This window comes from Leptonotus elevatus, chromosome 1 (assembly GCF_054856555.1).
Source record: "Leptonotus elevatus isolate MCC_2025b chromosome 1, RoL_Lele_1.0, whole genome shotgun sequence".
Lineage (NCBI taxonomy): Eukaryota > Metazoa > Chordata > Actinopteri > Syngnathiformes > Syngnathidae > Leptonotus > Leptonotus elevatus.
The window spans coordinates 109,228-134,560 of record NC_141239.1 but is presented as its reverse complement, the minus strand read 5'-3'; the positions used below and the strand labels follow the sequence as shown (position 1 = coordinate 134,560).

The 25,333-nt window shown below is 51.5% G+C and overlaps 5 protein-coding genes across 9 annotated transcripts; 3 read left to right on the top strand and 2 right to left on the bottom strand.

Moving 5' to 3' along the window:
• Nucleotide 1: 1 nt before the first annotated feature.
• rpp40 (ribonuclease P/MRP 40 subunit) lies at nt 2-2,435 on the bottom strand. Its single transcript, XM_086074979.1, has 8 exons — nt 2,220-2,435; nt 1,811-1,940; nt 1,678-1,746; nt 1,497-1,583; nt 1,038-1,160; nt 654-834; nt 440-577; nt 2-296 (listed from the first exon to the last, which is right to left on the bottom strand). The coding sequence occupies exons 1-8, from the start codon at nt 2,355-2,357 to the stop codon at nt 143-145; spliced, it is 1,020 nt and encodes a 339-aa protein (XP_085931105.1). The 5' UTR covers nt 2,358-2,435; the 3' UTR covers nt 2-142.
• Nucleotides 2,436-3,474: 1,039 nt separating this feature from the next.
• On the top strand, nt 3,475-13,064 carry riok1 (RIO kinase 1 (yeast)). The gene is made up of 17 exons (XM_086096530.1): nt 3,475-3,687; nt 5,443-5,629; nt 5,695-5,776; nt 5,881-5,950; nt 6,709-6,751; nt 6,822-6,914; nt 6,984-7,096; nt 7,176-7,256; nt 7,327-7,413; nt 7,484-7,621; nt 8,205-8,308; nt 9,443-9,549; nt 9,622-9,687; nt 9,747-9,857; nt 9,935-9,988; nt 10,174-10,335; nt 12,879-13,064. Exons 1-17 carry the CDS (start codon nt 3,629-3,631, stop codon nt 12,987-12,989), a joined length of 1,668 nt encoding a protein of 555 aa, XP_085952656.1. The 5' UTR covers nt 3,475-3,628; the 3' UTR covers nt 12,990-13,064.
• Nucleotides 13,065-13,215: 151 nt separating this feature from the next.
• LOC147180193 (inositol monophosphatase 1-like) lies at nt 13,216-16,116 on the top strand. Its single transcript, XM_086079687.1, has 7 exons — nt 13,216-13,539; nt 13,612-13,840; nt 13,916-14,012; nt 14,438-14,483; nt 14,552-14,663; nt 14,988-15,047; nt 15,235-16,116. Exons 1-7 carry the CDS (start codon nt 13,477-13,479, stop codon nt 15,831-15,833), a joined length of 1,206 nt encoding a protein of 401 aa, XP_085935813.1. The 5' UTR covers nt 13,216-13,476; the 3' UTR covers nt 15,834-16,116.
• A 70-nt stretch (nt 16,117-16,186) lies between these two features.
• Nucleotides 16,187-20,133, top strand: LOC147180192 (inositol monophosphatase 1-like). 2 transcript variants are annotated; one of them, XM_086096605.1, is made up of 9 exons: nt 16,187-16,311; nt 16,661-16,741; nt 16,821-16,960; nt 18,451-18,555; nt 18,634-18,679; nt 18,773-18,881; nt 18,952-19,060; nt 19,150-19,301; nt 19,373-20,133. In XM_086096605.1, exons 2-9 carry the CDS (start codon nt 16,679-16,681, stop codon nt 19,489-19,491), a joined length of 843 nt encoding a protein of 280 aa, XP_085952731.1. In that variant the 5' UTR covers nt 16,187-16,311; nt 16,661-16,678; the 3' UTR covers nt 19,492-20,133. The 2 variants fall into 2 exon arrangements, with proteins under 2 accessions (XP_085952731.1, XP_085952721.1); XM_086096595.1 differs by lacking the exon at nt 16,187-16,311 and adding an exon at nt 16,337-16,562.
• Nucleotides 20,134-21,296: 1,163 nt separating this feature from the next.
• c1h7orf25 (chromosome 1 C7orf25 homolog) lies at nt 21,297-25,325 on the bottom strand. 4 transcript variants are annotated; one of them, XM_086096581.1, is made up of 2 exons: nt 23,963-25,325; nt 21,297-22,974 (listed from the first exon to the last, which is right to left on the bottom strand). In XM_086096581.1, exon 2 carries the CDS (start codon nt 22,956-22,958, stop codon nt 21,708-21,710), a length of 1,251 nt encoding a protein of 416 aa, XP_085952707.1. In that variant the 5' UTR covers nt 22,959-22,974; nt 23,963-25,325; the 3' UTR covers nt 21,297-21,707. The 4 variants fall into 4 exon arrangements, with proteins under 4 accessions (XP_085952707.1, XP_085952684.1, XP_085952690.1 ...); XM_086096558.1 differs by having other exon boundaries at nt 24,152-25,323; XM_086096564.1 differs by having other exon boundaries at nt 24,148-24,168.
• Nucleotides 25,326-25,333: the final 8 nt, after the last annotated feature.

The following is a 25,333-nucleotide window of genomic DNA, read 5'->3' as shown; positions in this document are numbered from 1 at the left end:
CTTCCCAACAAACTCCACTGGATTTATTTATGTAGCAAAATAAAATCAGTCAAGAGAACAAAAGATGACACGAGTTCAAATGGTTCAATCTGATGAAATTGAATGTTTCAAATAAGACAATATTTTCATGAGGTGGGTGTGGTCAAGAGGAGGGCGTGGCCAGGTGCAGGCAGTAGGCGTGGTCAGGAAAGAGCATCAGTGTGTAAAAGTGTCGCTCGTGCACGTGCAGACTGTCCGCAAAGCCGTAAACCGTCATGGCCGCCCAGGGGGCCGAGCGGGGCTGCTCCAGGAAGCCACTGCAACACACACACACACACACACACACACACACACACACACACACACACACACACACACACACACACACACACACACACACACACACACACACACAGCGGCTGATTGGCAGTCGAGGTCTCCAAGCGGGGTCAAAGGTTACCTGAGCTGCTGGATGAGCGCGCTGATGTTTTCGGGAAGCAGCAGGCCGCGCACGTCAAGCAGAAAGGAGCCGCGAGAAGACTCGGCGGACGGGTGAGGGCACGACATGGCCGACAGGAAGCTGTCGGCGGCGTTGTCGCTGGCAAGGACAAAAGGACAAAAAGGTCACGAAGATGAGGCCACCGGACAAAAGTCGTCCGGTCTCGCCTCCTCACCAGCTGATGTCGGCTTGGACGGCCCCGAGCCACTCCAGAAGCTCAAAGGGGTCGTAGGAGCGCGGGTCCGGGGCGGGCGGGGCGGGACGGCTGGAATGGGTCAGAAGGCGGCCGTTGACCTTCGGCGTGTGCCGCGTCCAATCGTATCTTGAGAGCAGCGGCTGCAGTGCCTCGCTTTCCCCTGGGTGCAAATTCACCTGCGCGTTACATTCGTGCCTTCACTATTCGAACCCATCAAATTCTTGAAGCGGGTGACGACAACCTGCCAGGCGGGTAGCTCGCAAACTTGTTGAAAAGTTTGAAACAACGCTACCATGTCCGCCCCTTGGGCTGTACATGGAAATGTTTACGTTGGGGAAAAAAAAGTGCATGAGGGGAAGTCACCTGAACGAGGCGCCAACAGGAAGTCCATCTTTAGCGGAAGGCGTCTCGTCAGACCGCAGAGGAGACGCTCGTAGCCTGGCCTGCCGGGGGCCATGCTTCTGTCACTCAAATCCACACTGACCACTACGGAGAAGTCACGTGACACATTAGCATGCTAGGCTAACCTTCTCGAATCAATCGTCCTCATTGAAATCCAATGAACGCGGTCACTTTTCTTGGGTGAAGACTGCCGAGAAATAAAAGTGCGAAGGACGTTAGCTCCATTGTTTGTTCCACTTCACTTACTCGCAACTCATTTTGTCACAAAAGGAAAAAAAATCACGTATGTGATGAGTCGCAACTGCAAACTTGGACGATGGGAGCCTCCAAAGTCAAGCGAGAACGTTATTAACGCTTCCTTATGCGTGACATCATCATGCAGCGGTGCCGTTGCTATGGAGAAGATGAAGCGCTTCGCACCGTATCGGCTGTTCTTCGGTTTGCACGCTTTGCCCTCAACGCCCAACAGCTCGTACGAGTCTTTGTCCAGGGACAGACACAGACGTCCTGCACACACGCGCCAATCACTTTTATATGTGCACGCAGCAGGGGGCGCGCTTCCCCAGGTGTGTGTGTGTGTGTGCGTGTGCGTGTGTGTTACCATTTGACTTGAGGAAAGCACAATTGTCTTCATTGATGCGAGTCTTGTAGGACAGGCCGCACACGCTTCCTGAATCACACACGTCAGTGACGTCACGCTATTATGACGTTGTCTTCACGTGACGAGCGCCTACCACGGCTCAGGTGCTTGTCGAGGAGTTCATAGAGCGGAAGCTTCCGGACCAGGTAGAAACTTTGGAAAGTTGTTGATGCCGCATCGAGCTGCGGGGGCGCGCGCTCGCAATCTGGCAGCAGCACAGTCGCCTGCGCGAAACAACGGAGAAGTCACGTGACACATTAGCATGCTAGGCTAACCTTCTCAAATCAATTTGGTTCCAAAGCATAAAACATCACGTTGGGGTATTGAGTGGTGTCGTGTTATTGTTTTTGAACGTCTCGACGGTTGGGACGGGCGGCGAACCCGCTTTTTCATACAGCGCAATGAGTTACGCTGCTTGGTTTCCATGTCAACTGCAACGCCACGTGACGAAGGAGCTGGCGGCTAATGCTAATGCTAATGCTACTGCCGCGTTAGCGACTGACCTTGTAGATGAACGGCAGCTGCTCGAGGTGCGCGCTTAGTCTGTTGTTTGGATGCGACAGGAAAGAAGTTTCACAGTGAAGCAGAGTTCTGCTGCTCATCTTCGCTTCGACCACTTTTGGGGAGTGATGGGACGTCATGTGCCGGGGGTTCGAAGCGCGTGTCGAGCAACCAGGAAGAAATTTCTCAAGCGCGTGTCGAGGCGTGATTCATTCCGGGGAAATGACGTCACCGATTACGTTAGACCCTTCATGGGTCCAGGAAGTGGTTCGACTTTTGCAGTTTCGCGCAGCATATTAAGCGCAATGCTTCTTCGCTAAAGTGGCGCGTCAGTGGCTGTTTTGAGCGTCGCAAATTTGCCCCTAAGACGTTTTTTTGTTTTTGTTTTTAAATCATGGGGGCTACTAAAAGAAGAAGAACGTTTCCCCCGGTTTGTCAACACAATGCGTTACTTTGAAAACTCACATGTCATTTGCATTGCAAGGTGAAGTGCTTGTTGTGCGCTCATGGCGCGCACCAACAATCACATTTGTTAACCATTCATCTATCGTAACAACTATCTGCACTCATAAGCACAATTAATCACCATCATTTCAGTATCCATAAGCACAGTCCCCATGATAGTTTCCATGCAAGCAATTCCTCATTATTTGCGATCATATTTCCTACAGGACTACTATTTTTCATAACATGACATTTCCCACACAATATTAATGAACTGATTTACTGCATGAGTGTAACACAATGTTCTGTGCTCTTTTTTAATAAACGTACAGTTCAGCAACTTCAGCATGTTCAAAAACTAATAAAAACTCCTGTATATTACAGGCTGTAATGTCTTGAGATGTGGTAATGAATGGATGCACGCGCTTCATGTCCATTTGTGTTGGCTTTTAATGCAGGTCACTATAACACTGCAAACAGGTCGACAAAAACGCGAGACTCGGTCGGGGGTAACTGTTCTATACACGGAACACTAGCACCCTCTACTGGCATCTCGCGGTATATCCTTTGATTCACGACAACAACTCCCTTAGAAAATAGTTTTTTTCCTGGTTAAATAAAGGTTACTACTACTACAACTAATAATTATTATTATTATTATTAAACAAACAAGACATTTAATTTAGACATTTAATTTAAAGTTCCTGCTCAACAGGAAGCTGTCGAGCTAAATGACGACGCACACGTTTTTCTCGCGAGCTTGATTGTTGCTGTTTGTGTCTTACTGCTTCGTTCGAATAAAAAAAAGTATTTCTCGCGAGCCTTGGTCACGTGTCCAGACCCGGAAGTCAACCGAACACGCGGCTGCCGTGTTCGTGACTGAACACAAGAAAAATATTCACACTCGATTGACTTTCCTGATCATCGACACACACACACAAGCATTAGTTGGACGTTATATGACGTCATGGCGTTGGCGGTCGACTCTGTTCCAGGACAGTTTGATGACGTGGAGGAAGAGAACAGGTAAAGGGCGCGTGCGTGTGTGTTTGTTGTACAGTATATGACCACCATTCGCCTTGATAAACACGTTTGACGTCACCCTAATAATGGCGTCAAAGTAGATTTTATTATTCTTACGCCCTTCCTGTCGTTACGTACGTCCCGTGTGTACGAAGGTACAGTATTTGGTCAAATAATCACCAAAAAGTCTGCCTACAAAAGATGAGCTTAGTTGTGGGCATGTTTAGCAGTTGTTTTTTTTCAAGGGCAGTTTCCCAACCTAATATTTGCACCAAGGCACCTTTTCCTATTACATGGGGAAAAGCACACAGTCCATTAATTGATCATTCCGAACATCCGGGCATTGTGATACCCCCAAATGCAACGCAATGCAAATGCTTCCTGAAAACAAATGGCGTCTTATTGTGTTGCTTTTGCACGTGACCATCATACGAACCTCGCAGTCTGATCGTTCTAGTAATCAAACAATATCTCATCACATTTTGAAAGCAAAATAATCCTCACAAATGAAATTACAAGGATCCAAAGCCTTTCGATGAGCGGAGAGGTCATTTCACCCAATTGACCGCCATTTTGACTTGTGACGTAAGCTTGGAAGTGGGCGGAGCAGACGTATCTATCTGCTTTAGTTTTTGCAAATCATCTCGTTCGTGAATCTTCAACTTTTAAAGTTTATTGGCTGTGGGTGTTTTGCCGTGACCGGCAACTCTCCTCTTCGCGCTATTGTAACTTGAATGGCTGGAATTGGTCAATCGCCGGGCGGGACTGGGCGTGGTTCCTCCCCCCTTTGTCGTTTCACAAAGTTAGGTCGCTATCGGTTTTATAAGTGTGGGGGGGGCAGAAACCGTGACTCAAGCGAGTTACCCTGCGCTTTTGCTTTTGGGCTGACGCCTCAACCGTTAACCCACAAGCGAGTACACGTACACTGGCACAGAATTTCTACTTGTAGCTCTCACACGACGCACTGCGAGTTGCCAGTCGCGACAAAATATCCACTTCAAAGCTCATTTATTTATTCAAATGATTTGTTTCTCGCAGCTTTTTCCAAAATCACATTTTAAAGTGGATTCAATTTGCAAGCAAAGTCAGCAGCCCACAATGCCAAGTGAACAAATGTCACGTGATGTTACTCGGCCAATCGGGTGTTGGTCTCATCATTCAGCCGCTGGTGCCGCGGCAAAACGTTACACGTTTGTGTCATAAGCGAGAAAAAAAAAGTTGACATTTGGAATTGGAAGTTTTCAAAATCATTTGAGCGCTTAATCACCTTAATTCATGCTGGATTCACGTGACTTTCTTGAAATGTCTTGATGACATGCAAAGGTGTTATTCATTTGGAGCTTTCTTAAAGCTTCATTTGTTCAAAAAATGAATGCAACCCCCCCAGAAAACCTGAAGCCTCAGTGGCGATGGTGCAAATCCACAAAATGGACCTTTGGCCCAATGCTTGCTTGACGGGGCCACGTTCACCACAAAATAGGAGCCAAAGTAGTCTGTGGGGAACATCATTGATTTGTGGTTGGCTGGCGACCAGTCCTGAGGATAAGCGTGTCACAAAATGGCCGCACGATGAGTCAGCGCTTTGGCAGATTTGGGACGCGTGCTAAAGTCTTTGTTGTCTCCACTGCAAGTTTGTCAGCAACAAAGCAAATGTTTTCTACTTGTCGGTAGCGCGAACGCTGCGTCAATCAAAAGCAAAGTTGCCTTTCCTGAGTGCCGCTGAGCAGTTGGTTTTTTTGCTCATGTGATCGGCCGCAGCCAATCCCGAGCGTTTGCCGTCCCGCGCGATTGCGCCAATCAAGTTGGCCTTCGCCGCAACGGCGACGACGCCGAAGGTGATGATGATGATGATGACTATAGCGACGATGATGACGACGACGAGTGGGCGTGGTCTGCAGGAGGCGGCGATCTGACCAAACGATACAACAGGAATGGCGTCGGCCAGGTGAGACGATTGACGGCGCTGATGATTGACAGCTGTCCGTCATCCCGCGCTCGCTTGTTTTCCAGGCTAACAAACAGACGGCGTCCAATCGTGCGCTGCTTCCAACGGACAGGTCGCTGAGGAGGTTTGAGCACAAGATCAACCTGGGTAGCGCACGCACGCACGCACGCACGCACGCACGCACGCACGCACGCACGCACGCACGCACGCGTAAGGCGCACCCTTGGCACACGCGTTTGCTTGTTTTGCAGATCAGCTCAACTTGTCCGACTCGGTGGTCAACAAAGTGACCGCGATGCAGAAGCGGAAGGACGCCAACACGTACGTCCGCGCATTTCCAACCGTCACCTGTTCTGTCCGCTCGAACGTGCGGCCGAACCCGCCCGGCACAATTTTGCCATCTTGAAAACGCAACAGCTGCTCCGAAAGGGCTCGTTTGAACGGCGCGTGAAATCAAAACGTTCGATCCAGATTTCTTATGTCGCTCTTTGAAAGTGACGAATCCTGATTTGTGTCGATTTCCACCGGATGGCAGACAAGAGACAGAAAATGTCCTGTCCAGATCGAGAGTTTCAAACGTCAGGATGGCAAAATGCAAAAGTTGGAAGAAAAAAAACTTGCAAATACGGAGTCAACGTTGGCTTCATTTGAAACAAGACGTGATGAGGATGATGATGATGATGATGATGATGATGATGATGATGATGATGATGAGGAGGAGGAGGAGCAAAAAGTGATCATGGTGGCAAGTGCACGGCAGCAAATTGTTGTTGCCAAGGAACAAAGAAAAATGGAGCATGAAGAAGACATAACGTCCATAATGCAATTCCCGGAAAAGCAAATGCCGGATTGATCCAAATTTAAAATCTGAATTCATGGCAGGATTGGATTTCCAAATCGTGACATTTTTTAGAATTTTCCAGATTTGGGAGCAGATCCAATCCTGTTGGATCGTGTTTGAAAGACTTTTTTTGCCGGCCGGCGTCCACCGGCCGCAGACGCACGCGCTTCGAGGAAACGTTAGCATTTTGTGTGGCCGGCACCCGTGTCGGAATGACGAGCGCTGTCGCCCCCCGCAGGTGCCGCGTGAAGGACAAATCTGACCGGGCCACCGTGGAGCAGGTAACGATGAACGTGGTGATGTTTTGATGGCGTTTGGATGGCGCTGTGACGGCGGCGAGTGCGCTTTCAGGTTTTAGATCCTCGAACCCGGATGATCCTCTTCAAGATGCTGACTCGCGGCATCATCTCGGAAATCAACGGCTGCATCAGCACCGGCAAAGAGGTGAGCCCGTCTGCACTTTGACCCCGAGGTGGCAAGCGCCGCCTCCCCTCAATGCGCCGCTCTCGGCAGGCCAACGTCTACCACGCCGGCACGGCCGGCGGAGACAGCCGAGCCATTAAAATCTACAAGACGTCCATCCTGCACTTCAAGGACCGGGACAAATACGTCAGCGGCGAGTTCAGGTGTGGCGCCCGCGTCCGCCGACCGGTCGGCCAAGGTCGCGCGTTGCTTGACTGGCGCTTTTCCGCTGCGGCCGCGCAGGTTCCGTCGCGGTTACTGCAAAGGCAACCCCAGGAAGATGGTGCGCACTTGGGCCGAGAAGGAGATGAGGAACCTGATCAGGTGCCGCCGGCTTTTCCGGAAGCGAGCGAGCAATCGAGCGAGCCGACCCCGAGCTAACAAACGCTGTCAGGTTGCAGGCGGCCGAGATCCCGAGTCCGGCGCCGCTGCTGCTGCGGAGTCACGTGCTGCTCATGAGCTTCATCGGCAAAGACGACACGTGAGACGACGTCGGCGGCCCGCCGAGCGAGCGGCCGGCCGGCGTTCTCACGGCTCACCTGCTTTTGCAGGCCCGCCCCGCTGCTGAAGAACGCCGTCCTGTCCGAGTCCAAGGCCCGCCAGCTCTACCTGCAGGTGGTCCACAACATGAGGAAAATGTTCCACCGGGCCAGACTGGTTCACGCCGACCTCAGCGAGTTCAACATGCTGTAAGGACGCCGCGGCGGGCGGGCAACTCGGGATGTAACGATAACCGCAATATTGTGATATCGCGATATTAAAACTGCCACAATATGTCGTCATCGTCATGTCGCGATATTAAGAGCAGCTGTTGAAAAAGTCAGGTTGATTTTCACGTGTGCAGTTCGAGCACATTCTGGTGGCTACTTTTTTAGTGCAGTTTAATTTTCACAAGGCATGTTTTGGCCCTTCTACGATTAAAAATCCACACTAATGGTCAGCTGAAGGGGAACGTCATGCTTGTCAAAGTGTGCCGCAATGTTAAGTGTTATTAGGATTGTAGGTTGTTTACATGTATTGTGTACAAAAGCACAATTTTTGTTAATTTTTTTTGTATGAGCTCATTTTTGGGAAAAAATTAGCGACCTGTTTTTATTTTTTTTGTATCGCCAAACCCCCCCCCCCCCCCCCCGCAATATCGTGATAATTATTGTATCGTGACCTTCATATCGTGCTAAATTTCGTATGGTGATGTTTGGATATCGTTACATCCCCACGCGGAGCAACTCGATCGCGGAGCAACTCGATCGCTGAGCAACTTTTTTTTTCCAGGTATCACCACGGCGACGCTTACATCATCGACGTGTCGCAGTCGGTGGAACACGACCACCCGCACGCGCTCCACTTCCTGCGCAAAGACTGCACCAACGTTAACGGTGAGTGAGGGGCGGGGCTTGTCTAATGACTGAACGTTTGCTATAATTGTCACATTTGAAAAATGGAGCTGCGTTGAACACGTTGCAGTTTATATTTGACAAATGCTGAATGTTCAGTCGCGTCGGCGAAATTCCTCCAAAAGCCAACAAGATGTTTCGTCTGGCAGGACGAACGCGAACGCGAACGCGAACGCGAACGCGAACGCGAACGCGAACGCGAACGCGAACGCGAACGCGAACGTGAACTCCATCAACAAAAATTTGAAGGCGTGCCAAAATGATGCCATGGCACGTCGGCTGTTTTTGTGTGTGCGCAGACGTCATGCCTGTGATGTGACACGGCCCCGCCCGTTGGTTTTGGACCCGTTTCCTGCCCGAAAAATGTTTTCGGGTGGCATTCGTACCCGTCGCAACTTTCATATTGTTCCCTTGAGAAGGAAAAAAAACCCCAAAGGTTTCTCGCGGAAGCAGACATCCAACCCGCGTTTGCGAGTGCAAACGAACCGTGACGGCTCGTCACCAAAACGTACGTGCGCATCGCAGTCTGAAAATATGACCGCCGATTGTTTATGACAGAAGCCTCGTTGCACGTTCGTATGCATAATAAAGTTGTCCACATGAACATTATTATAGTTTCCTTCTCCTATTTTCAAACTGTTCGGCATATCGATTTTGGTGACAATTTTCATTGCGTGATGAAACTCGGCTCGACTGTCGTCTTCTGCGATCGGTTTGGCCGGAAGTGCCTTTTTGTGAATGGCGGCAATGCTTGACCACGCCCACACGCATTTAGTGTCAAATGAAGACAGCGGTGTCGCATGTGCCTGCCGTGACTCGCACCGTCCACTCGCGTGCACGCATCAACGATCCCAAGCGCTTCTGAAAGGAAAGTCGCTCCATTACCCACAATCCACCACAAGCAAGTTCGCAGACTACGAAAAGTTTCAAAAGAAGAAAAAAAAACTCATTTTCATAACATCAAAGAAACGTGCGTGAATTCAGTTTTTTGAAAGACGGAGCGGAGTCAAGAAAATGTCCTGAAATGCCCAAAAGGTGGCAGCAGCGAGCGTGCGACGCGATTGCAAGTTGAGGAAAAGGACAGAAAAAAAATCCAATTTTGTTTTGACATTTCAGATTTCTTTGGGAAACGCGGCGTGGCGGTGATGACGGTCCGAGAACTCTTTGAATTCATCACTGACCTGTCAATCACCTCTGACAACATGGACCAGTACTTGGAGAAGGTGCGTGACCGGCACACGACCAGTGACCTCTGACCTTTCCTGGCCGCTCGCCTGACCGCCTTTGCGATGCAGATGATGGCGGTGGCGGCCCAGCGAACGTTGGCGGAGCGCTCGGATCGGGACCGAGTGGACGAGGAGGTGAGGGACGCTCGTGCGCTTTTCGTCGGCGTGCGTCTGACCTTTGACCTCGCCGCCAGGTGTTCAAGAAGGCGTACATCCCGCGAACGCTCACCGAGGTCAGCCACTACGAGCGAGACGTCGACCTGGTCAGGACGGCGGAGTCGGCCGACGGCCGGCGCCACGACAACGTGAGTCGGGCAGGAGGCGACGGCGCCCGCCAGCCAAAATCGCAATATCAACTCGCCGTCTTCTTGCTCCTCCGCAGGTTCTCTATCAGACGCTGACGGGCCTGAAGAAGGATCTTTCCGGCGTTCAGATGGTAGCGTGACCTTCAGATTCAGCCGCAAACACGCGCTTGCTTTTTAAGCCACACTCACAAAATCGAAACGCAAGCGTTTGTTGAAGTCTTTTTCAAAATGGCCACAAAAAGCCAAACAAAAGCAAACCTTTGGTGATGTTGACTGGATTGCAGCTGCTCCAAATGAGCACAATTTCCGTCTTCAGGTTCCGGCTCTGCTGGAGGACGACGCTGCTTCGTCGTCATCGTCGTCATCGTCATCGGAGGAGGAAGAAGAGTCCGAAGAAGAATCAGAAGAAGAAGGCGGCGGCGGCGGCGAGGCCGCTCGGCAGCCGCCTGCCGACGACGACGCCGACGACGACAAAAAGGTGCTTTTGTTAGCCGCGATAGCATCAGGAAAGTCACAACTGACTAAACAAAAATCGGTTTGTCAACACACATTTTTCACCAGACGAAAACAGGACTAAAACCCTCGTGAATAAACAAAAAGTGGGACATGATCAGTCTGCATTTTGGACGAATGAAGTCCAGAGGAAAATGTTGTTCAAATCCTTAGTAATAGTTCATGACCAGAAACGAGAGGAAAATGATAGGATTTTGTCAAATCTTGTCTCTGCTAATCTGTCACATCTGCGACACTGTCATGTGACACGCCCCCTTTCAAACCTGCAGCTCGCGAGTGCAACATGCACAAACGCGTGCGACAGACGCGAGGTGAAGTAAACGAGTAAAGAACAAACAAAATAAATTCACAAAATAGTAAGTAACAAAGTACAAATACTTTTTTCAGTACTTTCCTGAGTCATGTGCTCGGCACACGGGAGGCGATGGCGCAACACGTGCGTCGTCGCCGCCGCCCAGCTCTCGACACGCGGCATGTGATAAGCGGCCGCGGCAACAGACGGCGCTCTCGGTTGTCCATTCGGTTTGAGGGAATCCAAAGGTTTTCCTTGGAACTTTCATCGGAGTACATTATTCCACTAAGAAGAGACATCCGTTTCCTATATAATATTATTATTATTATTAACTGTTACAAAAATGGTAACGACAACTTGCCGGGCAAACCAACAAGCTCTCATGCACCGTCACAGGAATGATTGCGTCAAGTATCGTACAAAATGTTTGTTTTTTGTTTTGACAAAATGATGGACTCAAATGATCTCCTCCATTTTGCTGCGTAGCGTGGTCCGTGTTGATTGGCTCTTCAATGAAACCGTTGCTGATTGGTTGTCGGCGGCGGCGGCAGAAGTTGAACATGTTTCGACGTTGTAGTGCGGCGTGGCGGGCCTACGCGCGCACGTCTACGTGTACCAGCGGCAAATTTCACATGCACGAATGTTGCGTGTCGCCCCGGGGGGGGGGGGGAGGCGATTTCCGCCTTGTCGCCCCGCGTCCAATGGAAAGGAATTGAGCGAGCGATGCCGCCTCCCGTGGGCCGAGCCCATCACATTTGGACGTCATGAGTCTACTTTTTACTTTTTACTTTTTACTTTTTCAAAACAAGGTGGTTCCTTTTGTTTTTAAATGACTTGACCTGGAAGAAAAAATGGCCTCCTCCATCCCGGCTTGTGATTGGCTCTATGACACGCCATCACATGGCCATGACGTGCAATTGGCTGCATCGGAACAAGTGGCAAATATGAGCCGCCGCGACGGAGAATCATTTGAACTCGCCGCTAGCAATCGGCCGATGCGTCTCCGATTGTACGGAGCACAAACCGCTCATTTCTTTCAAATTGTCGTAGGCGGGAACAGACGGGAAAAAGAGCCTGTACTTTTACTTGAGTAATTATTTGACTGAGTACTTTTACCAAAGTTGGTTTTCACACAAGTAATTGTACTTTTACTCAAGTAGAGAATGTCAGTACTTCACGGTGAAAGGTTAAAAAAAAAAGTTTTCTCGCATGAATCCAACGGTTATAACGTTGCAACAATATTGTTAATCGACCGCTAACGGACGCCGGCTAACTTACTAGCTCGTAGCGTGGCGCCATAATAGCCACTTGTTGTGATAGACTCCTTGTGTGTCAAGTTGGTTTTCATCAAAAAGATGAGAACAAATCATTTGATGGGAAATAGTTTTACATCCCAAATGTATCTGCTGACAAAAGAAAATATATCCAGGGTCAAAGGGTTGTCATGACTCGGACCCAATCCCAATAGCGCCCCTGAGCCCTCCTCTCGTCCCTCCCCCTTATGCATGCGCCGACAAAGGAGTTTCCCAATTCACCGTCAAATGTCGGGGGAGGGTTAGAGACGAGGGCTGCGGGTGCCTTTTCACGAAGACGGATGCCCACCTTACTACCGTCACGCCCCCTCGGCGACACCGCGGGAAGCAATGGCGACAGCATGAAATAACAAAACGCAGGAGACACGTACATGGAAGTGTGCTCGTATTTATTGAATGTCAGAGGAACGATATCGAGTCTTGTATACTTTGGCAGAAATGGACACGATTGTGTGTTTTGGTCAACGCTCGCTATTGTCGCGTCCGTTATGTCACAACCGGCACGCAGCTGCGGCGGCTCCGGGTAACGACGTAGCGGACGCATTGGATAGCGATAGTCCCTTAATTCCGAGAGGATTTTGTTGTCTTCGCCTCCCCAAAGAAGGAGAAGGGGGGGGGGGGTCAACGAGACAACGGGAGGGTTCGGGGTGAAAAGGAAGTCATGCGTTTGGGCCGAAAACTACCGGGAGGCTAAAACTAGACTACGGTAATAAAATGATGTTTTTTGGACTTAAAGATGCCAGATTTATAGTCCACAAAAAAAAAAGAGATGATGTTGACTATGACAAAAAGTAACAAGCGTGATTGAAACTGGACTACAACTGAGACTACATTTCAAAATGGCGGATACAATGAACACTACAACTGACCAAGTGTTTTTTTTGTCTTTTTTTGGGGGTTCAGGAGAAGAAGAAGCTGGTGAAAGAAGCCCAGAGAGAAAAGAGGAAGTCCAAAGTTCCAAAGCACGTGAAGAAGAGGAAGGAGAAAGTGGCCAAGAGCAAGAAGGGAAGATGAACCAACGGCGAGGTCGGCCTCCGTCCGCTCGGCGGCCTGCAGCAAGTCCTTCATTAAATCAATCTTGGGCAAACATTCACGCGCCTTTCCTCATTCGCAGCATCACGACAAACTAAAGAAAAGAAAGGAAACGCGGCAAGCAACCTGCAAATGTAAACGTTGAACGCTCGTCGTATGCGCCGGTCACGTCCGTGCGTGCCGACCTGCCGCGTCTTTGCGAACGGCGTTCCTTCAAAAGTGAGATCACGCGCACGCGCACGCCACAATGGATGAGGCAAGTGCACGCTTGGCAAAAGTGACGTATTTGGACATTCAACGAGGTTACGCACGCAGCAGATGACAAAGGGAGGAGCTTGGAGGTCCACGCTTGACTTTGATTGGTTTGCTGACACTTGACTTAGATGCTGCCTTGTGATTGGCCAAGTGGAAAAAACAAAAAAACGAGCGATCATTTGACAAGTTAGAGCTTTTTCTTCCTCGGCTCGTCATGTCCGCCGACTGGAGCGATGGTTTGACCTTTGGCCTCTCAGTGGCCAAGCAGGCCAGTCAGGTCTGACCTTTGACATCTCTTGATCACGGTGATGTCATCAGTAAGAGGTGACACTTTTGTGGCTGGCGGCAGGTGGCGATGGAGGCGTACGAGCGGCCAGGTGAAGAGTTTGCGTGTAAAAGTTCCGGCGCCGACCGAGTGACACAAAACCACGTGAAGCTGGAGAACTTCCTCAAGTCGGCCATCGCTCGCCAAATATCCGCAACACCGGTCACGCGCTTTCTTCCGACTTGGACGCAAGTCTTCCGCTTGTGCCAGTTTTTTGGGCAGCCCCACCAGTTCCCGCCCACTGGTCGTCATGGTAACCACGGCCGGGCTGGCCTTTGAAATCTGCTGGCAAAAGAGCTCTTGGGGCTGCAATTGGTTTTGGTTGAAGTGCCAGCTTCCTGTTTTGGATTTTGTCTTCCTGGCTTGAGGTTCCTGGGGGAGGAGTCAGTGGTGGGCGAGCGTTTGGAGTTGACGTTTGTCCACAGGTCAGAGGCTCCGCCCCCCTGACGCTGGCAGGCAGCAAATGCAGAATTGAATTGAGAATGAGCCCTAAATTCCAATTTAGGGCTCGAATTGCAGAATCACAATCGCAATTGCAATTGCAGGAAGTAGAATTGCAGTTGAACACATTTCAAAGTAGTGAAATGAAAATTAGATTTCATACAAGTATTATTGACAGGACTTTTTCGAATTTACATGGAAAGCCTCCGACGAAAAAAACGGTTTGTTCCAATTGTGAACAAAAACTTTGAATGGTGGTAGAGGAAGAGGACTTCATTTCCCACAATACTTTGCTCTATCCCACGCCTTCAATTGGCTGCCAAGCATCAGCTTTGGAATTCTGACGCATTGAATTCAATTCCGCATTCAAAGTCATCCACACGTGTCAATTTTGCACACTTCCTGTTAGGTTTCACTTTGTGGCCGTCTCAGTCGCCTTCTGCGTCAACAAGCAGGTAAGAGGCCCCACGGGTCTGTTGAGGTCGGAGGTCAAATGCCGACTGACGTGCCCGTGACCTTTTAGACGGAATTTGGAATCGTCTTGAGCTGCGTGGACCAAACCGTCTTTCTTCTACGCTCGCCGCGCTGGGGGAGCGTAGAAGACGGACGCCGGCTGCGCGTCTCCCGACAGCAAGGTCACCGCGCTCGCCGATGATGTCGCGATACCAGAAATGCAGTAGTCGACGCCGATACCATTTCAATTCCACGATTGTCGATGCCATTTCGATACCACGGTAAAAATAGAAAATAAACATTAAATCCCATGTACTTTAACATGCACTCCTTTTATTAGAAATGAACAACAAACAATACTGTGTGCTTAAAAGGAACAATTGGCAAGTCGCTTTAAAGCATTAAAATACAATACTGTGCATGCAGCATTAAAAAAATAAAAAATATAATCCTGTTCTTATTTACCAACACACACATAACGAATAATGTTTGCTATATTATTTCAGGGCAATTGAGGGCAAATGTCGCTGCAGTTGAAGACGACCAGATGTGCGACCTCCCGCCATGTTGCATGCGTTGACTGTTGTTCTCTTTCCTTCTTGTCGTCACGTGACGTCATTAGACGTTGCGTGGGTGGGTTCTGCCGCCTCTGTACCAACGGTACTTCGGGTATTGTAGAAAAAGGCAGTACCGTCGCATCTTTCAGAATCTCGACTTACTATTGACAACCCTCGTGGTGATGAATGAATGGATCTTTATGCGAGCTACAAAACGGTCCAAGAAATGTGAAAAAGGAGCACAATCGGCACCAGAGCGAGACAGAACGAGAAAGTTCGTCCATTTGCAGCTCCGGTGCCCCGAGAGCTCTTCGATTGAGAAACCAAAGCACTCCTCGGGTTAGCGTTGACGTTGGCTGTCATTTAGGCCGACTTACTTCAACGTGGTTGGCTGCGACGTTCTTCGCCAAAAGCGGTTCTTGTCACGTGGAGCGTGCCAGCTGTTCATTGAAAACAAACAAACAAAACGAGAACAAATCCTGGCATCTTTGGCGACGTTGCAGGGTGCGAGCGTTGGGCACCGGCGGCGGTGGACACGTGCCAGGTGGGCACGGCGCCGCTGACGTCTCCGAACACGTCGGGATGCACTGCTGGAACATGGCCGCCTCCGCCATCATCGTCCAGGAAGCCGGAGGCGTCGTCATGGATACCGAGGGGGCGCTTGCGTCCGCCTCGCTTTGCCGCCTCTCGCCCGCACGTCACGTCACGTCACGTCACGTGTCCTCCTCCGCAGACTCCCCCTTCGACATCGCTGCGGGCTCGTCGAGCGATACGAGCCTTTCCCTGTCGCCGTGACGACACCGAACCATGGTTGAGCCATCGGAGCTGCTTGGAGGAGGAGCTTGAGATTGATGAAAGATGATACCAAACAATTCGCATCGCATGGCCTATGAACGTGTTCTGACAATAAAAATAACCTTTTCGCGGCCGTCAATATGTCCAAACAATTGGATTTCCTTCCAGACGTCTCTGCTTGTTTTAGGTCCTTTTCTCACAATCCACTCCAACATCACTCATAATGATTGACACATGACATCAATCACTCTTTTGTGTTAATGGGCAAAATGTGGCGGTATTGAAATGAGCCAATAAAACATTCGAAGAAGAAAAAGTGTCACTCTGTGACTGACCAGCAGAGGGCGGTGACGCCGCCGGCGGATTTGAAGAACAAAGAAGACGATACCCGGAAGTGTGCGCCGTCGTTGATCCGCAGCGTCAAGATCAAATCCAGCCTCATTCCGTCCTTTTTTGCCTTTTCTTCAAGCTGACACGCGTAAGTCAGTCATTGTCAACTTTGACTATGTTGTTTGGGCTCGAAGCTTAAGACGGGTGACTTCTTTCGAGTCGGGACACACATAAATCACCATCTTTCGCCCAACCTTTGCTTGACCTCTACGTACTTGAAACGATTTCGACGTGACGCAGTTTATGCCAAATCGACGACAAATCGTCAATGACGTCAGAAGCGCTGGAGATATGAAGAATATGACTAACTCGAGAAACGGTTTACACCACCTAGCGTCGGTGTGTTGCCACTGCAGCTGCTGATCCCATTTGGTAAACAATTGGTCGTCATTGCACGCGTGAATATTTGTCACGCCTTCTTGTGTGTTGTGACGCAGGCCGCCCATCCATCCAGCATGGAGGACATTTGGCAGAGCGCCATGGACCACGCCGTCGCCGTGGCGCGAAAAGCTGGACAGGTGCGCGCGCGCCGTGCACGGCGGCTGAGGGACGGCGGGCGCCTCCTCTCATGGCCCGTTTGCTCTTGTGCTTGTTGAGGTGGTGCGCGACGCGGCGGGCGGCGTGCGGGAGGAGGCGGTGATGGTGAAGAGCTCGCCCATCGACTTGGTGACGCAGACGGACCAGAAAGTGGAGAAGCTCATCATCCGGGCGCTCAAGGACAAGTTCCCAACCCACTGGTATGCCGTCCTGTGCGTGCGTGCGTGCGTGCGTGCGTGCGTGCGTGCTCGTTGGGAAAAGGCAGCAAAATCGGTGCGCGGACAACAAGGCACACTTTTTCTTTTCGGAATCCTGGACGTGGCTGCTGTCTTTGTTGCAAACACACACACGGCAAAAGTGGAACGATTGCGTGAAAAGCATCGGAAACAGGGGTGCCCAAGTCGGGTCCTGGCGATCCCCCGCCTGTTTTTGTTTTCCATTTTGTCTCCAGCACCTGATTGAGCTGATCATTGGATTCAGCTGCGTTGGAGGAGGGAGACATGCAAAACAGGCTGGATAGGCTCGGGGACCTCACGACCGGACTTGGGCAAATGTTTGACAAGAACAAAATGGACGCTTGCTGAACATTTGGACGGATCCACAAGATAATGTTTTGCCGCGTGATCACCTTCCACTCTTTCGATCCAAACACAAAATTCCCTCCATTGAAAATACAATTGGAATCGGTCAGCATTTTTCATTCCTGTTCACTTTTTATTGAGTGTCGAGGGCTGAAAAAGACGCGAAAAGGAGACGACTTGACCCAGAGGTCACGTTTTTCTTCTTCCTCCCCTCAAAACATCGTCGTAGCAACTGACACGGACGTTCTGCACTCGGTTCCTTCCTTTCGCACCGTCGGCCCTTTTCCGCCTGTCCTATCTGCTTGTCTTGCGTCTTTCACAGTCGTTGGGGGACATTTTGACCGGGTTCGGGCGAGCGTCGCAATTCAACTCGGAAATTCTTGGCCGCGAACGACAACACTCGCTCGACCTCAATTCTTCCCACGATGACGTCCTCGTCGCTTAGAAACCGCTTGAATTCAGAAAAGGCATTTTCGTCATGTCGCAGCGAAACGAAAGGCACAAAACAGCCATTTGAGCCTTTTTGCTCGTCGTTCGTTATCGTCCGGCAGTCGCGGTCGGCCAAACAGACAAAAAGGGGGAAAAAATGGCTGACCTCTTTTGGGGACGTCATTGGCCGGCGGTGAGGGTTGCGATTGTGACGGGAACAAAATGTTGACTCCATATGAAGGCGAGCGAACGTCTTCACTTGGCTGCCGTTCGGGAATCAAGAATCCATCGTTGATCTGCGGACGCTCGTCGCGACTCCGGAGTCGCTTCTGAAAGTTGCGCAACAGCTGCGTTGACTCCGTTTTCGGCGTTTTCCCCCCCGAGATCAACGAGAAGAAAACAAGCAGCACTTTTGCATTGCTCGTCAACCAGCCGGCTTCATTTTGACCTTCCGGTTCCGGTGGCCGAAGTCACGTGACCTTGCGGTCGAAAAACAGCATTCGTGCGCGACGCCATTTTCCCAGATTTTTTGGAACAAAATGACATTTCAAATGAAGCTTGAAGGTTTTTGAGGAAAGCAAAAACTCTTTGGCTTAAAGTTGCTTTTATGAACTTCAGTTTTTTCGTCACATTTGTGCTTTTAAATTGGATTTCGTCAAATGTTGCCGTTTGCGTGTCAGCTTCATCGGGGAGGAGTCGGTGGCGGCGGGAGAAGTTTGCGTCCTGACCGACGGTCCCACGTGGATCATCGACCCAATCGACGGCACCACCAACTTTGTTCACACGTGAAGTTGATCCGTCGTCGTCTTTTGCCGGCAGCCGGTCGCGACGCTGACCGGCTCGTCCGTCCGTCTCCTCCGCAGATTCCCTTTCGTGGCCGTTTGCATCGGATTTGCCGTCAACAAGCAGGTGAGAAGCCCCGCCCCCTCTCGCGCCGCCAAACGGCGAGCCGTGGCTCAAGCGCCGTGCGTGCGTGCGTGCGTGCGTGCGTGTCCGCCGCAGGTGGAGTTTGGCGTGGTGTACAGTTGCCTCCGAGATGAGATGTACACGGCCCGGCGGGGGAAGGGCGCCTTCTGCGACGGCCGCCCTCTGCACGTTTCCCGTCAGCAAGGTCTGCCGCGCGCATTCGGCCCCGCCGTCGTTCCGTAAGCAGGAAGTGACGTCACCCGCCTTCCCGTCAGACATCCGGCAGGCCGTCATCGCCACCGAGTTCGGCTCCAACCGAGACCCTCAAGCGCTGGACAAGATCTTCTCCAGCCTCAAGAGGGTGGTCGGCATTCCCGTCCACGGGTACCGCAAGCGCCGCCGCCAGTCATCCGGGGGAGTCCCGTCACGCCGTCACGCCGTCACGCCGTCACGCCGTACGTGTGTGCTTGCAGGGTGCGCAGCGCGGGAAGCGCCGCCATCAACATGTGCCTGGTGGCGTCCGGCTGCGTGGAGGCGTACTACGAGATCGGCATCCACGTGTGGGACGTCGCCGCCGGCTCGCTCATCGTCTCCGAGGCCGGCGGCGTCCTGATGGACGTCGAAGGTGAGAGCGCCGTCGTCGTCGCGGTGACGCGCCGCCGTGCTTTCACGTCGGTGGTGTGTGTGTGCGCGCAGGAGGCCCGCTGGACTTGATGTCGCGCCGCGTTTTGGCCGCCAACAGCCGCAGCGTCGCCGAGCGTCTGGTCAAAGAAATTGACGCCTTCAGCGTGCGGCGAGACGACGACGCCTCCTGATCGGCGCCGCCTTTGTCTGACGTCAGTCAGCAACAAAGGCGGTGCGTCACCGGCGGCGGGCGGAGACCAATCTGCACATTTTCCGCGATGGGCGGGGCCGGCGAGACATCCGGCAACTTAATTGACATTTTTAGCGCCCTTTGAAATTCCGATGCTGCTGAGCGTCTTTCAAACTTCTGCCGCGTTCCATCAAGTTAAGAGTTGGCGTGAGCGCCGGACGAGGATGGGAAATACAATAATCACGATCATTTTGATTGCGAGTGGAATCACGATTCATAAAAAGACGATGACGATTGCCTTCCGCCGATTCCTCTCCACGTTGAACTTTATTTTTGAACGTCTTTTTGGCAAGTTAACCTTCGAAGAAATTCAAGTCTCTTACATTATTAGCCTCCTGAGCATTTTTATTTCATCTTATGTTCACGTCTTTTTTTTTTTTGCACTCGCACCAACACGCGTGCCAACTCGGTCTCCCAGGCGGGGAAGCGAACCCACGCCAACCTGTCCGCCACCTGGCGCTCTTCTGTTCACTATCTGGGGACTTCACGGGCTCACCTTTGACCTCAGGGCTTCTGTTTTGTGCTGTGTCAAGTGGAAATGTGTGTTGCATGAGCCCAAAAAATAAATCCTTGGATATTTGCATCCTTGAATTTTGAGCATAAGAAAATGACTTGAAAACTCTTCTTTAAAAATGACTCAAAAGGACAGCGAGAAAGGAAATGAGTAAGAGAGTAAAATAGGAATATACTCAAAGCATTTGAAAAGAAGTGGGCGTTCGTGCGCATTTTGGCCACTTGGGGCAGTGTGGTGCCATGCATCGTCCATGGAGTGCACGCTCACAATGAGAACAAGAAAGTTGCGATGAAATTCGATTAAACTCGTTTTTCACAAATGTGCCTTTAAGTGTTGTCTCACTTGTGGGTATGCATTTGTCTTTTATATTTGTTATTTGAAGGACTATCACTCTCGAAGGACATGCTAACTTCCTGTTAGCATTTGCATGGGATACTCCATTCTCTTTAGCATTAGCACGAGGCTGCGATTCTTCTTGTGTGCGGTTTTTCGCGTAACTCCAACCGGAGTGTCTTGAATGATCTTGAAGGACGGCACAATGCATTGATTTGCTACCAGCCGCATGGTGCATTCAGGGCACGTTTACAACGTAGGAACTTGCACAGCGTGAGCACATGAATCATTTGTCTTCGTTTTTTACGTTTGACAGATCAAGTAGCCAAAATCCAGATCACGATAAAACTTCCATTAATCGTCCAGCCCGAGTTGGCATTTGTAGTATTTTTAATTTTGTATTCAATATTTTCGCTTTGATCGATTATCTGCCTCATTGACGACTTACTAAAATTGGTGTGTTTGTAATTTGGATCAATTTGGTGTGTGTGGTATTTTGCCAAGTGCCGCAAACGGCCTCTGGGATGATGACGCAACATTCACGGCCGCTTTTGCCGACGTGACAATTCCGTCCATCATCAAACATTCCATCGATTGAATTGATGAGTCTCGGTACGTCACGTGACAAAAGTTCTGTGTTGACGACACAAATAAAGCAAACACTTTTCCGACTCCTGACTGTGCGTGTGCGTGCGCGTGCGCGCGTGCGCGGTGACCCTCCGGCAAAAATGTGCTCCAGTTGACGCGTTAGCATTGTTAGCATCAGATTGACGGCGGCCGACGTGTGGATTGTGAGCAAAAATAGTGCGCGGTCGTTGTATTAAAAATAGCAGCTTGGAAAAAATACAATCATGCGGATGGTTTTTTGGAATATTTGAAACCAGCAACTTTTGTTCCCATTCAATTTTGAAATTTTATTTTGAAAGAAAATGTAGACTATTTGGTGCAGGAGAAACAGTTCTCACGTTAACTCTCGATCAGTGTTGACGTTTGAATTCTTCTCAGTAAGTCACAGTGTCCCATCACCATTTTTAGAACACACCTGTGCGCTACTCATGTTGCCCTTGGGGCTGACGCCTTTATTTTGACAATGCACATTAATCAGAGCAAAAAGTATCGCGTCTTGCTCCGCCCTCCGTTATGCGGCCAGAAGGCGGGAAAAAAAAAAGAGCAAATTGGAGGCAGTGAAGTTGAAAAAGGATTCTTTGCAAGCGGCAAGAAAAAAGTCTTGACAGCCAGTACGAGCACTTGCGGGAAGCTTGACTTTTGTGATGGGGGCGTGGCCTCCAGCAAGGAAAGCGCCAGCGAGGTCACGAAGCGGCGTTGTCAAGGGGGACGGGCGTGGCCCGCCACTCCTTGCCCTCGGTGAGCGCTCGCGGCTGGTGCAGGAAGACGCTGAAGCGGACGCCCTGATTGGCCGCCGCCCTGACGAAGCGGGCGTTGGCCGTGACGGTGACGGCCCGCAGCCGGTCCCCGGTGCCGAAGATCAAGAGCGAGCGGCGGCTGACCTTGGCGCTGGGCGTCAGCGCCAGCGCCCGCTCCGACGGCCGGTCGTCCACCAGGCGCAGGCGGGCCAGCAGCCGGCGGGCGCGCTCCTTCTCGCCGGGCCCGCCCAGCGTGTCCAGGATCAGGCGGAAGTCGCCGACGGCGGCGTTGCAGGCGTACAGCTCCTTGCCCGCCATGAAGGCGTCCAGCAGCGGCAGGACCGGCTGCCGGCGCTCCTGGGCCGCCTGCTCCGTCAGGACGGGTTCGCGGAAGGCCAGCCGGCAGCGGCCGTGACTCAGCGCCGACACGTAGGCGATGAGCGCCGTGATGTCCAGATTGACGCGGCCGCATTCTTCGGCGTGGACGGCGGCGGGGAACGCCAGGCTGGCCACCACCGTGGCGCGGTCCACTCGGCTGGCCTCGGGTTCGGGCTCCTCCTCTCCGCGCCGCTCGTCGTCATCCTCGTCGTCCTCGTCGTCCTCGCCCTCCGCCGGCACGGCGTTGACGGCCACGATGTCCCCGCGCACGGCCACGCCCATCTCCTCCAGGCGCCGCGCCATGGGGCTGGACACGCCGTTGTAGAAGGCGAAGACCACGCGAGGGTGCCGGTACTGGACGGGCTGCTGCCGGCTGGCCAGCACAAAGTCCTGGGCCTGGCCCACCACGCTCTTGGCGCCAAAGCGGCCGCGGCCCTGCCAGATGTTGTGCAGCGCCTCGGCCTTCCTGCCCACCGCCTTGACCCAGGTGTGGCCGCCGTCGCCCACCACGTCCACCACCAGCGTGCGCTTGTCGCCGCCGGCGGCGCGGTACGAGAAGACGTGCAGCACCGCCAGCACTCCCGGCAGGCTCTCGGCCGAATCCAGCACGGCCGTCAGGTGCGTCAGGTTGGTGCTGTGCAGGTGCGACTCTTTGACCGCCAGCTCGCCGGCCTCCGCGCGCCGCAGGAAGCGCAGCTCGGCGCGCAGCTTGCCGCACAGCTTCCCGCGGCCTTCCACGGCGGCGGGGATTTGCTCGGCGCGCTGGCACAAGGCCTTGGCCACGCCCATTCGCTCGGCTAACACGTCCTGCAGAGTCATGACGCGCGCATCCTACCTGCGGGTACACAAGACATGAAGACAGGAAGGAGAAAGACGCCGCCGCCGTTTCCAAATGCCCCAAGCGGCGCACAACAGGCAGTCGTGCGCCGCGTTCACATTTGCAGCATTTGAGATTTAACAAACAAACGGGAAAAAAGTGGTGAAAGTTGGCGGGTGTCAGTTTGGGCTTCTTAGCTCTACTGAGCACGCGCACAAAGACCCCAAGTCAGGACTACTTTTGACGTGATTTCATTTATAGTGGTTGAGTTTGACGAACTCGGTCCTCGAGCGGTTGGGGGTTTCCCTCGGCGGTCCGAGTTCTGTGAGCGCGGAGAGAATCGCTGGTTGACGATGGAAGAAAAGGCCTCACGACTGCCAGTTTGGAAAAAGATTGGATTTGTGCTCACAAATGTCGCTGATGCCATGTGGTCGCTGCTGCCCCCCCCTGTAATTTCCCACCTGTGCTGACCCTAAAGGTCACACTGGCTCCAAAGTTCTCTTATCTCATCGTTTTCATTAAGGTTCATCCCCTTTGTCAAAACATTCCAATTTATGACCTACATTCTTTGTTAGAAGGTGTAGCGCCTTCTCTTAACGTAACTAAATGAAAACAAAGGTTACTTTCATATAATATGTTAGTTATTATATGTGAAAATATACCACACCTCTTCCAACACTCGCTGATCATAAGAATCAGGTGTGTTGGAGAAGGGAAATCAAATCAGCATACCTGCCTCTTGGTCGCCTCGCCCCAAATCCTAGCCGTTCCCACTGCGCATGCGCACAAGTGCGAACTGCGACGTATGCCACCAAGTTCAACCGGTATGCGGTTTTGCCGGCTGCCCTCGAGGACCGAAATAGCCTCATAATAGCGGGCGGAAGTTAGCATTGGGAAGCACGTGATGCTGCGCTATTATCTCGCGAGATCGTCAATATTTCGGGTACACGTATTATTCACATGCTTAGAAAAGGCACGAAACGTCAAGGTGAAAACTAGGACTGACTTGGGGCCGCGCGCATGCTCAGTAGCGCTCATTCCGACAACAAGGATCATTCACAAGCGGGACTTGACTTGAGTCGTTCTTGTTCAACGGCGCGAGCTCAAAGAAGCCAAGCAGCTCAACGGACGCGATGTGCTCACAGGAAACACTGGAGAAAGGCGCGAAAAGGGAACAGAAGGGAGGCAGACTCACTCACTACGGCGGCGGCGAGTCTTGACGTCTGATGCTAACTGTTAGCCGCTTCCGCCTTCGCCAGGAACCAGCCAAATAGGACCAATAGGTAGGCCACGCCCCCTTTCCCAATTCCAAGCTGCCAGAATCGTCAGAATACGCCCGCAAAATCCAGAAAGACAAAAGGTGGCGCTGACGTCGCAAGAAGTGCTACGACAAGTATTGTTTTGGCTTCCTTCGGCGTCTTTTGGGTCCTTCCAGAATCGGAAGACATTTGGGCTTCAAAATTCTTTAAAACGAATTAAAATAAACATTTTCTGATTTTTCTACTACAGGTTCATCAATAATAGCTAATAAACTATCAAAAGCTTGATTAGCTCAGCTTACAGATCAATGCTACCATTTTTTTTAATCACTAGCCGTCACTCTCATCACAGCAAGTGTGTCAAATCTGGACGAATGTTTGCTTAATTCTCAGGAGTAGAAGCTAACCGTTTAGCGTCTCTTACTGCTACAAACGTTTGTAAAAAGAAGAAAAACGTTATTCTGATCCTAATCACAGCAGGGTTGCATGAGGTCGAGTGAGACAAGCAAGGGTAACTATGTTTGCAAGCATTCCTTCACGTTTTTCTTCTTAAAGTTGAGTCTCAGGACAAGTCAGTGTACGCATATTTTAGAATTTTGCACATTTGATGGGCGGTATGCAAAATATTCTCCAATTCTGGAATGACCCATTTATTGATAGCTCACACTTTGTTGGCCCCAAAAAATTGAACCTCATGAAAATCTTGTGAGATTTCAGGAAATCACGTCTTCGTTCCAAAGTCAAATTTGCGCAGCCGCAGGCAGGTGTAAATGGGACCGCGTCGACCTCACCATCATGGCCGCCACGTCGACCTCACCATCATGGCCGTCACATCGACCTCACCATCATGGCCGCCACGTCGACCTCACCATCATGGCCGCCCCGTCGGCACATGCACGTGCAGTTGGTGGCCGGCCGGCGTGTGGCGTCTTCCCAAAACTACAAGCAACCACTAGAGGGAGCCTCGGCTGCTTTGACTCCCAAGAGACTCCGTCCACTCTGCACGTGAGCCCAAGACCGCCGGACCATGAAATCCGGACGGAGCTTGCCAACCTCGCACACCAGTTCCTTTCCTGCCACGGTGGGCGGATGGGAGCGCCAGGGAGCGCCAAGCCCCC

Excerpts from the sequence above, each read along its gene's own strand:
- rpp40 (XM_086074979.1), bottom strand. The coding sequence starts at position 2,357 with ATGACGTCCCATCACTCCCCAAAAGTGGTCGAAGCGAAGATGAGCAGC. Across the intron at positions 578-653 it reads GTCCAAGCCGACATCAGCTG|CGACAACGCCGCCGACAGCT; the intron begins GTGAGGAGGCGA and ends TGTCCTTGCCAG. Across the intron at positions 297-439 it reads GCGCTCATCCAGCAGCTCAG|TGGCTTCCTGGAGCAGCCCC; the intron begins GTAACCTTTGAC and ends TGTGTGTTGCAG.
- riok1 (XM_086096530.1), top strand. The coding sequence starts at position 3,629 with ATGGCGTTGGCGGTCGACTCTGTTCCAGGACAGTTTGATGACGTGGAG. Across the intron at positions 7,257-7,326 it reads GAGATGAGGAACCTGATCAG|GTTGCAGGCGGCCGAGATCC; the intron begins GTGCCGCCGGCT and ends AAACGCTGTCAG. Across the intron at positions 9,989-10,173 it reads ATCTTTCCGGCGTTCAGATG|GTTCCGGCTCTGCTGGAGGA; the intron begins GTAGCGTGACCT and ends TTCCGTCTTCAG.
- LOC147180193 (XM_086079687.1), top strand. The coding sequence starts at position 13,477 with ATGTCCGCCGACTGGAGCGATGGTTTGACCTTTGGCCTCTCAGTGGCC. Across the intron at positions 13,540-13,611 it reads TGGCCAAGCAGGCCAGTCAG|GTGGCGATGGAGGCGTACGA; the intron begins GTCTGACCTTTG and ends GGCTGGCGGCAG. Across the intron at positions 15,048-15,234 it reads GATGTGCGACCTCCCGCCAT|CTTTATGCGAGCTACAAAAC; the intron begins GTTGCATGCGTT and ends GAATGAATGGAT.
- LOC147180192 (XM_086096595.1), top strand. The coding sequence starts at position 16,467 with ATGCCAAATCGACGACAAATCGTCAATGACGTCAGAAGCGCTGGAGAT. Across the intron at positions 16,563-16,660 it reads GTTTACACCACCTAGCGTCG|GCCGCCCATCCATCCAGCAT; the intron begins GTGTGTTGCCAC and ends GTTGTGACGCAG. Across the intron at positions 19,302-19,372 it reads CGTCCTGATGGACGTCGAAG|GAGGCCCGCTGGACTTGATG; the intron begins GTGAGAGCGCCG and ends GTGTGCGCGCAG.
- c1h7orf25 (XM_086096581.1), bottom strand. The coding sequence starts at position 22,958 with ATGACTCTGCAGGACGTGTTAGCCGAGCGAATGGGCGTGGCCAAGGCC.